General features: G+C 39.9%; 1 protein-coding gene across 1 annotated transcript; it reads right to left on the bottom strand.

The window, feature by feature from the left end:
* Positions 1-6,094: 6,094 nt before the first annotated feature.
* On the bottom strand, positions 6,095-11,095 carry foxi2 (forkhead box I2). Its single transcript, XM_010879324.5, has 2 exons — positions 10,368-11,095; positions 6,095-9,057 (listed from the first exon to the last, which is right to left on the bottom strand). The coding sequence occupies exons 1-2, from the start codon at positions 10,960-10,962 to the stop codon at positions 8,435-8,437; spliced, it is 1,218 nt and encodes a 405-aa protein (XP_010877626.1). The 5' UTR covers positions 10,963-11,095; the 3' UTR covers positions 6,095-8,434.
* Positions 11,096-11,859: the final 764 nt, after the last annotated feature.

The raw sequence follows: 11,859 nt of genomic DNA, 5'->3' as shown, positions 1-11,859 counted from the left end.
TTCATCCCTTCCAATTCCCAAAAGAGATTATTGAAACTGTACAAAATTAAATAAAAACAATGTTTATATTGAACTGCAGGTGCATTCTAATAATGTATTATGTAGCCTACCACCCTCTCTCTGTGCTGCTTCTTTCTATGCTTCTCAGGTTTTACAGTGATGAGACTGAGAATGTATAGTAATGTATCTTTTATCCAGTGATGACACTGAGAATGTATAGTAATGTATATTTTATCCAGTGATGAGACTGAGAATGTATAGTAATGTATCTTTTATCCAGTGATGACCCTGAGAATGTATAGTAATGTATCTTTTATCCAGTGATGAGACTGAGAATGTATAGTAATGTATCTTTTATCCAGTGATGTGACTGAGAATGTATAGTACTGTATCTTTTATCCAGTGATGAGACTGAGAATGTATAGTAATGTATCTTTTATCCAGTGATGAGACTGAGAATGTATAGTAATGTATCTTTTTTCCAGTGATGACACTGAGAGTGTATAGTGATGTATCTTATATCCAATGATGAGACTGAGAATGTATAGTAATGTATCTTTTATCCAGTGATGGGACTGAGAATGTATAGTAATGTATCTTTTATCCAGTGATGAGACTGAGAATGTATAGTAATGTATCTTTTATCCAGTGATGAGACTGAGAATGTATAGTAATGTATCTTTTATCCAGTGATGAGACTGAGAATGTATAGTAATGTATCTTTCATCCAGTGATGACAGTGAGAATGTATAGTAATGTATCTTTTATCCAGTGATGAGACTGAGAATGTATAGTAATGTATCTTTTATCCAGTGATGAGACTGAGAATGTATAGTAATGTATCTTTTATCCAGTGATGAGACTGAGAATGTATAGTAATGTATCTTTCATCCAGTGATGACAGTGAGAATGTATAGTAATGTATCTTTTTATCCAGTGATGACACTGAGAATGTATAGTAATGTATCCTTTATCCAGTGATGACACTGAGAATGTATAGTAATGTATCCTTTATCCAGTGATGACACTGAGAATGTATAGTAATGTATTTTAATCCAGTGATGACATTGAGAATGTATAGTAATGTATCTTTTATCCAGTGATGAGATTGAGAATGTTGAGAAATGTTTTTTTATTTAGTTTTGAGTTTGACAATGTGTATTAATGTTTCTTTTATCTAATAACGAGATTAACAATGTATGAGAATGTATAGTAATCAATCTTTATTATTGATTATAGGTTGCTCAGCTTAATTCTGTCAAAGGCTTCTGTTCGTATTAGGCTCAGTGCTACATATTCACAAACATTATAGATTGATTTATACATTATTGGCATTATATAAAGAGGGCATACTCTAGAATCATAACTTTATGCGGAAATTTCTGAATATTACCTACTTGGTGCGCTAAATTTTTACTTTCACTTCTTTAGGTGACGAGCTGCGTGATGCCAGGGTGTGAGGAATCCTCATCAGCAGGGATTTCTTGGTTCCATCGTGCTCTAGCGACTCCTCCTTGCGGCATGGATGCCTGCAAAAAGCTAAAGGAGGTCATCTGGTGAATGAGTGTGATTGTGAGAAACAAATTGGTGTCGACGCCGTGGAGGAAAGATTTCTCTACTGCTCTGAATCTTTTGGGAAATTCAACGAGACAGGGCTGTTATGGAATCGGGGAAGGGAGAGGAATGGGGGTATTTCTGTTATTTTTTTATTCCATAACTACCATCTCCAACAGACAGTTAAGCCCCGTTTTCATGTGAAAGGTGTCGGACCTCCATTCACACTATAATAGCTGGCCTAGTCCTGTATTCAAGGCACAGATGATTCCTAGAGAAGGTGACTTTAATTATAGCTTTCTTTCTTTCTTTGGGTTGTCTTCTTCATTGGAAGCTCCATCACATTCTCTCACTCAACATGTGAGGTCTTGTCTGATGGCAGAGAGACTGAGAACCAGTGTGTCTGTCTGTCTGAGTGTGTGTACGTGTGTGTGTGTGTGTGTCTGTGTGTATGTGTGTGTGATATCCAGACATCACTCTGTACTATAGAACTCTCCCTCCTTCCTGGAGTTCCCCTAGATGAGATCCTGGGATCTATTCAACCTCTATTCTTTCCTATTATCAGTGGTAGTATTAGTTCTGTTGTATTAGTGTTTATAATATCAGTTGTAGTATTAGTAGTGTTATGTTAGTGTTTATGTTATCAGTAGTAGAATTAGTAGTACTATGTTAGTGTTTATATTATCAGTGGTAGTAATATGAATCCAATATAGGTATTTTTACTTTATTATTTTTGCATTGTATACATTTTGTGGTAGCTGATTGTTCTTCTCTTCTATATATGCTTATGAACTGAATGTTCTCCTACAACACCTAGTTATGGGCCGCTTGTCAGACCTTATGTTATTGCTGTTGTATACATTGCTGTTGTATTTCTAGCCACAAGACACTTGAAGAATTTAGTTTGTGGAAGTATGTGTAGTCAGAAGTGTAAACCATGATCAAATAAATGTCTGAAAGCTAGAGTCACAACATCACCAAACCTCTGGGTATGCAAGCAAAAAACACTTCACAGAGAAGTTTTGGGGATTCACAAGTCACAAAAAAATGTTCATGTGAAAAATGTGTCCTTATTTGTTAGCTTTCTCAAATATTTTTGCAGGTACCATTTAATGAAGCTGCCAGTTGAGTACCTGTGAGGCATCTGTTTCTCAAAATAGACAAACTAATGTATCTGTCCTCTTGTTCAGTTGAGCACCAGGGCCTCCCACTATTCTGGTTTGTGCTGCGCTGTTCTGTGGATGGAGTAGTACACATTGTTGTATGATATCTTCAGTTTCTTGGCAATTTCTTACATGGAATGGCCTTCATTTCTCAGAATAGACTGATTATTTTTTTTCTGGCTATTTTGAACCTGCAACCCAGTGCCTAAATGCCAGTTTTATAACTTCTTCAATCAGCACAACAGTTTTCAGCAGTTCTAACATAATCGCAAAAAGGTTTTCTACTGATCAATTAGTCTTTTAAAATGATAAACTTGGATTAGCAAATACAAAGTGCCACTGGAACACAGGAATGATGGTTGCTCATAATGGGCCTTTGTTAGCCTATGTGGATGTTTCCAGCTACAATATTAAAAAAATTCCACATTTCTGATATATTTGATGTTATGTTAATGGACAAAAACAATGACATTTCTAAGTGACCCCAAACTATTGAACGATAGTGTATCTGCTCCCCTGCTCCACCTCCGACCTTAACCCCGACACCTCCCAACCTGCTACACATTCAGGGCCAGCCAGGGCCAACAAAGGGCCCTATGTCACCATGTTGTACACAGGGTGTAGAATTAGACCGGGGTGAAGTTGGTGCCCCATTTTCCTAATCGCTGGCTGCCAGGGTGTTCCAGGGTGAACGGACAGAGCCAGGGTCAAGGCCTGGCAAACTGTCTTGGCAACCCTATAAATGCCCTCTAATTCTCTAATCGACCAAATCCCAATTGGCAGTTATTGGGGCAACTGGCCAGGGTCCCTAATGTGTATGGGACAGGAAACAAAGGTAGCCCTCTCTCTGCCTGAAGGGAATAACTGCCGTAAAGATCGGTAGCACCTGCAGTCCCTAATTTCATTCTGGGATGACCTATGATGACAATCAGGACTTAAGTTGGGAGGGGGATTGTTTCCTGAGATCTGCAGCCACAGTGATGGACCCAGAACAAGTCAGGGGGGTGAGGGTTTGCATCCCAAATGGAACCCTATGTGTTAGTGGACTACTTTTCACCAGAGCCTTTGGTAGAAGTACATTTTGGACAAAGGCCACAAGCCCAGGGATGTTTAGCGCCATTAAAGGTGCTAAACAACTAATTATAGGAATGAACATCAACCTCAGATTAGGGGAGCAGAACACCCAATCAATAACCACTAATTGAATTAAAATGACACAGATCTGTGTTTTAAGTATGTTTGTGTTCATTACAAAGGAAATTTAATAATTACATCTGGAGCTTTAGGACATTTATAGATATCTCACGCCCTTGGGGTTTTACATACTATTCCATGATCTTACTTCGACAACTGGTGCATTTCACGAGCCCAATGCAATTCAACAATCCAGTGGTCAGTGCCGGCAGATTTGGCAGAGCATAATGAGCACTTCAAAGAAAAATAAACAGGACATCTCTACAAAAAAACAAACACACAGATAACAATCAGAACGTGTCGTGCTGTCTCCCGGCCAGGCTGTGGGCTAGTTTGATGACATTGTCTAACGGGTAGACAGTCAGACAGACAGTTAACGGTGGGAATATTTCTAGATGCAGTCATGTTTTGTGCAAACAACCCAGAGAGTTTGCGACAATGATGCAGCGAAGGGAAAGTGTCTTTAACTAAATAGCAGGACATTAATGGCCATGATGATTACACAGCTCAGAAGCCCAATCCAGTCTCCTAATCCACAACCTGGGTGGCACAGCTGCTCTCAGAAGACAATTTATAGATTCTCTGTTTCTTAAGAGCAGGAGTTTGTCTTCATCTGGCATTGGCACGGATGGTAGACCAGCAGCAAAAAGGCAGCACTGTTGTTCTGCTTTGTGTTTTATTTCGGTTTTATATCATGATTTCAGACTAAGCATTTCAAAATGGCGCTGTCAAGTGTGTGGCACGGCATCTGAATACATATATATGAATATGTCCTTTTTTTCTATCTTATCTAATTCTCCGCAATGACCACTCAACCACTATTATTTATTTGAATTTATTTTCCTTGAGTCCATATTCATTTATTGAGATTGAGAAATGTTAATTCATAAAACACCATGGAATGCGTTTTATTTTCTAAGACAATTTGGATTTATTTAGCCAGGCAGATCAATTAAGAACACATTTTCTTTTTATTGTGCCCTGATATTTTTTTATTGTGTCAAAAATGTCTTTATGCATGGTTTTGCCTTTAAAATGTAACTGATGGGCAAAAAATGCTCCAAAACTCTTTATGAATTGAAGTCAACAAATCATATTGAAGAAAGCCGTTAATCAACATTTCTCTATGGAAGACTGGCTGGAACAGCGTTAGTTAAAAAAAGAACTTTTGAAAATAATGAAATAAGTCTAAATAAAACTATTGAAATATGTATAATAAATTAAATGTGTCAACGTAAAAATGTGTTTAAAACTCCCCCATTTTATTAAAAAAATAGCCCTGAATGTGAATCAACAGGAAAATCTGCCTCCTAAATATGTTGTATGTCTTCCAGTGATTCGGCTGGTTTTTCCTCTCCAGTCCACCAGACAGACAGACCCACAGGACCTATGGGGCAGGCGTGACAGAACAAGAACAATAGAACTATTATCCCAGAGTTCTAGAACTAGACGGCAACTCTACAACACCTTATCAGAACAGATAGAACTTGGCAAGGAACCAGTAATACATAAATGCCATTTAGAATTGTATTTCTCCTGAAGCAAGCAACAATTCAGCAGAACTAGACAACGTCTGAAAGAGATATTAATGTCTAACACTGATTTCCTCTTAAATCCTGAACCAAATTTGGAACAACAAAGTGCCATAACCAAAGAAAACAACAGCGATGTATGTGCAACATTTTTATTCCTATTACTAATAATATATTTGTATATATTGTATATGTATGTATGTATATGTATATACATATATATATATATATATATATTTAAACATACATAAATATATAAAGTATATATGCATATAACTCTATTTAATAAATAGCTATAATCTATTAAAAATAATATGTGGCTCAGATGGCTTTCTCTACTCTATATAATATATTTAATAAATAATATATTGCAGACATATTGAAAGGGGAAACAGAATATATTATGGAATACAAATATTATATAAAGTATACAATATTTTTATTACATAATATATTGCAGTCATATTGCAAGGGAGAAACATAGTGGAAATGGGACCCAAATCTGCAAAACAAATAATCCTATCTTAACAAAGAAATGCCAAAATGTGTTAAAGCCCATTCCGTGATTTATACATGTACTGTAAATGACCAGTGACTCTCAAGGTACAATTAGACCACATTCATTTTATTGATGATCACAGATGAGTTGGATAATGCGTAGGATATGAGAAGACAAACATAAACAGAAAATGCTATTATTATTAATATTACTACTGCTCACATATTATGAGGAATGCGTGGTGATGTTATATTGAAACCTGAGAACTGATGATGCAATCCCATCAGTGATGTAGTGGTTAAATAACAGATGTGTAAACTCTGATTTCTGGTCGCAATTACAAAAACTAACACTCATACTTTCAATGCAATTTTTTTTTTGCACGAGGATGGTAAATTCTTGCGCAAAATATACAAAAATAATAATTGGAGTAATTATTTTACATTTATAACGTTTTTCCAATCCAATCGGCTTTCCTTATGTTGTTTCAGCCGGGGTGTTCCCACCTGGGTGTCTCTGTTAAACTGGTAAAATGACAAATCGCACACATATATAAAATAACCCCACTAAAACTATGGGCCAAGAACAATAAAGTATGTACATAATTTAACAATGGCATAAATAGTAACAAACTAATATTTATAATTTACTAAAATACAATTACTCTATTTACAAAATGTACAAAATACTTTTGTACACTCCAGAGCCTAAATTGTGATTTCAGTGAAAATGCTCCTGAACCATTATTAAGGCCCCATTACAAATACACACATTAACATATTTAGTGCCTCAGTCATAGTGATTGGTGTGTACCGCCATCAGTACCTGTCACAGTGATTGGTGTATACTGCCATCAGTACCTGTCATAATGATTGGTGTATACTGCCATCAGTACCTGTGATAGTGATTGGTGTGTACTGCCATCAGTACCTGTGATAGTGATTGGTGTGTACTGCCATCAGTACCTGTCATAGTGATTGGTGTATACTGCCATCAGTACCTGTCATAGTGATTGGTGTATACCGCCATCAGTACCTGTGATAGTGATTGGTGTATACTGCCATCAGTACCTGTCATAATGATTGGTGTGTACTGCCATCAGTACCTGTGATAGTGATTGGTGTATACTGCCATCAGTACCTGTCACAGTGATTGGTGTATACTGCCATCAGTACCTGTCATAGTGATTGGTGTATACTGTCATCAGTACCTGTCACAGTGATTGGTGTATACTGCCATCAGTACCTGTCATAATGATTGGTGTGTACTGCCATCAGTACCTGTCATAGTGATTGGTGTATACTGTCATCAGTACCTGTCACAGTGATTGGTGTATACTGTCATCAGTACCTGTCACAGTGATTGGTGTATACTGCCATCAGTACCTGTCATAATGATTGGTGTATACTGCCATCAGTACCTGTCATAGTGATTGGTGTATACTGTCATCAGTACCTGTCACAGTGATTGGTGTATACTGCCATCAGTACCTGTCATAGTGATTGGTGTATACTGCCATCAGTACCTGTCATAGTGATTGGTGTGTACTGCCATCAGTACCTGTCATAGTGATTGGTGTGTACTGCCATCAGTACCTGTCATAGTGATTGGTGTATACTGCCATCAGTACCTGTGATAGTGATTGGTGTATACTGCCATCAGTACCTGTCATAGTGATTGGTGTGTACTGCCATCAGTACCTGTCATAGTGATTGGTGTATACTGCCATCAGTACCTGTCTTAGTGATTGGAGTGTACTGACTTCAGTACCTGTGTACACAGCGATCTCATTGGTGTACATATTAGTGTCAGTGGTGTAAGCCATAATGTTGCATTGGTGTCAGTGGCGTTAGCAGTAATGTTGGATTAGTGTCAGTGGTGTAAGCCATAATGTTGGATTAGTGTCAGTGGTGTAAGCCATAATGTTGGATTGGTGTCAGTGGCGTTAGCAGTAATGTTGGATTGGTGTCAGTGGTGCTAGTCTAAATTTTGTATTGGTGTCAGTGGTCCCAGCCTTAATGTTGGATAAGTGTCAGTTAGCTGTAATGTTGGATTAGTATCAGTGATAGGCTAGCAGTATGGTATCAGTAAGGCTGACTATGTGTCTACATAGCCAATTATTCATCTTGATATAAACGTCAGGATAGCAAGCGAAAGGTTCTCATAAAAATGTTTTGGGTAAATATGAGCATTGTTACCATGCGACTGCTGTGCATTCCTCTCTGTGTTGGCTTGGATTAGAGGCCTGGATTACGGGCCTTTGGGTACATCATGTGAACTATATGAGGTGATCTAAATCCACTAATAGCCTGGTAACATGAACAGGTCAACGAAGCTGCCCACTTTTTTACGTCTGCTGACATCAGAGCACTGTCTCTGTCCTGTGAAGGCCATGTACTGGTCAGCCATCTGATTGGCCAAGCCACTTGGAGCTGCCATAACCCATGTCAACACGCACATGTCCAAATGTCCACGGCTACGTATGTCCTCAGTTATACGTCCGTGCCCTCTCTGGGATATATGAGACTGTTGACGCTGAAGCTGTTATAGAAGTGGCTGTTGAACTGTCCAGCCTGACCCCCGCCGCTGAAGGTGTTGTAGTAAACTCCCCTGTTGAAGTGGGACAGGCTGTCCGCTGGATGGCCGTGGTGGCTGGCCTCCGAGAGCCCTGGGCTGTGGCTGTCCGGGACCGGGGCCGGGGCGTGATTGTGGTACGGGCTGCTGTGGAGGGCCGTAATGTTCCTGTTGCTCAGCTCATTGACCAGCCCCAGAGAGCCAGCCTGCCTGCCGGGGGGTCCGGAGGCCAGGGGCCCGGAGGCCCCCAGGGGCCCGGATCCCAACGTCGCCATGCTACTGAAGAAGTTATTAAAACACGGAGTGCTGCTGGACGCCAGGCCAGAGGAGCTCTTATGACCCTCGCCGACCCCATCCATGTCAGGGGAGGCGGGGTCAATGAGATGTGGGCTGTCCGAGGGCTTGGTGGCCTGGGCGGCTCGTCCCTCCTCTGTCTTGATCCCGTTAGTGGAGTCTGATCGACGTTTCCGCTTCCTACGAAAGTTCCCGTTGTCGAACATCTTCTCGCAATTAGGATCCAGTGTCCAGTAGTTCCCTTTGCCTGGAATAACAAAAATGTGTGAATTCGACAACATACGTGTTCACAAAATCATCTATATACGTCCGCCTGTGTAAACATTGGTAGGAGAGCAGGCTCAAGTGCATTTTGCTGCTGTAGGTTTTGTCTGCGATGATTTAGCAGAACCTTATGCAAGAAGATGAGTCCGACCTGAATATCCTAGACGTTCCTTCTCTGTTGAAATACACGGGGGCTGGATTTTAGTCTGGGTTGCTTAGTGTGAATGTACCCCCTCACTGAGCATTGTTTTTTAATGAACCTACAACTTACGTTGCATTTGGTCACAAAATAATTGTGCCACACACACATCTATCTTGGAATTTGGAATTATGACTTCATGAGGCCAATTAGTGTTACGGAGCGGCTCAAAGATTGGGGTTAGGATAACCTCATTCCCCAGAATGGCCGGGAAAGTAGAAGACGGCTCTGTCTGGAGTCATTTTCCTGCTTTCAGATTTCTCACTAACACTGTAAATGCGCAATATATCGTATACACAGTGCGCACACCTAACCATCTGTTATCTTATAGGCTCACCTCAGATTTGTACAAGTTTAAAATGAGTGTTTATTTGCTGGATTCAGTTTGTGGTCTTCGGTCCCTAACTTTTGTTGGCCCCTAGCAGCAAATTCCCACCAAGTCAATTCAGGGTGTGTGTGAATGAATGGAAGGGCCTGGGGACCACCACTTGCTGGGGCTGACTGCTGTCGAATCCACTGTGTGAGTGTGGACACAAAGCTTCTGACAGAAAAAATAACAGATACAAGCCGCTGTGAACCAGCCTTTTAAAGATTCACGCTCAGAAAAGGTGGTACAATCAACAGTTTACAGAGGTGTTCTAATCTAATCTATACAACTGTATAATGTACATATACATATCACAGTTCCCCTGATAAAACAGCCAGTATCATATTTGACACTTTATAATCCTGCTAATAAGACATCCAATTATAGTGTTTACAGGCCCTTTACATAAGTATATTATCTAATATGCACCATATACAATCTAACATGCACGAAATATGCACCTCAGTATGCACTGTGATATAAACAATTCTATCATGTGGTCAATATTTATCCAAATGATTGTAACTGACATGATGACCTTTAACAGGTCTACAGCATGGTACACTGTTCCATCTTTTACAGGCCTTCACACACCTGACAGGCCTTCACAAACTATAATAATTTACAGTTTGTATGCATATAAAACAGGTTCTAATTTAATAAGGAATAAGAAAATGCTTGCCTGCTGTAATAGTGAATAATATAAAATAATAGATTAGAATAATACCTGGGTCATCCTCGTCGCGGGGTACTTTTTTAAAACAGTCATTGAGTGACAGGTTGTGTCTGATGGAGTTCTGCCATCCCGCCTTGCTCTTCTTGTAGAACGGGAAGTTATCAGCTACGTACTGGTAGATCTGGCTCAAGGTCAACTTCTTCTCGTGCGCATTCTGGATCGCCATGGCGATGAGGGCCGAATAGGAGTACGGAGGTCGAACTAACTTCAGCAACTCTTCCTGACTTGCGATGGAGAGCCAGCCCAGGTCCGGTCCTGCGAACCCGGGGGAATTAGCGAGGAACTGTCGCTGTGTCCCATAAGAAGGAGGCATAAACGATGCTGTGTTGTTGCCGTGCAGGTAAGAGCTGGAGGAATTGACGGCGGGTCCGTTTAGCCACAGGTACGGATTGGGGGATGACGCGTAGTCTCCGAGGCCGTATCCAGCAGGTCTCTGTGCGCTCTGGAGTCCAGATTGATGGTACATACTGAAGTTGTCGCAGTAGACAGCCATCTCCGGCGGCTCATGGGTGTTCTTGGGCTGGGGTTGGAGAGAGCTGACGGTTGGAGAGGAGTTGTGGTGAGCTGAAGGGTCGATGGAGTTCATGCTCCACGCGGGAGGAAACCCCAAGAACACGACAGTAACGGTTCAAACTGACGATTTCCAAGCACGCAACGGCAGCAACAAGTGCCAGAACCCAAAGTAAAGAGTTTTAATTTTATAACTTCAGACGGACAGCTTCTCGTCCAGACAGTATAATCTCTAACAGCCAATAGACACTCACTAACTGGTTGGGGGTGTGGCCGTGGAACTTCTTTTGGAACGGACTGGCAGAGGTGAGAATAAGGGGAACTTCTCTGTTTTTCATTCAAACCGCTAACGAAAACTACCGACAGTAGGAGATTTCTTAAAATGTAATTTGCATTGACAAAGTGAACTTAACACTTAAAATAAAAATAAGTGCCAGTAAAATAGATCAAATTCTTTAAAAAAAACCACTTCCCCTTCTTTTCTCAAAAGGTATTTACATAATTAAGGCTTGCGCCTTATTAAGTAGTACGAGTGTATTGTTTAAAATGTTTTGTCTAAAATACACGTTAATAAGAAATATTTAAATCATACTTATGGCTAGAAGAGTTAAAGTATTTGTTTTTTTATTGCAATTTGGGCGGCAAGCAAAAAGCATACGACTAAAAGCTCGTAGATATAAGGATAAAGAAATTTCAAAAGAGATCAAATAGCCAAAAAGAAAAGACTGGCCGCCCACCACCCCTTTATTATGTGCCTAATAATTTAACTAGATGAGCCGTTCAGTTTGTAATAATAAGATGTACAATTAGGTAAGTCATAGCTGCCTGTTGAGAGAAAAAAAACATTAAAGACTAAAAGGCCTATCTAATAAGTAGAAGCATATCTTATAGTGATCACTATTTTTGAGGTTATTATTAATATTATCATTAGTACCCTGGTTAACAGGAAAAGCCACTATTATCTAAAATTAAT

Source organism: Esox lucius, chromosome 15 (assembly GCF_011004845.1).
Source record: "Esox lucius isolate fEsoLuc1 chromosome 15, fEsoLuc1.pri, whole genome shotgun sequence".
Classification (NCBI taxonomy): Eukaryota; Metazoa; Chordata; class Actinopteri; order Esociformes; family Esocidae; genus Esox; species Esox lucius.
Note: the sequence above shows the minus strand (reverse complement) of the source record. Positions and strands in the feature narration are given on the sequence as shown.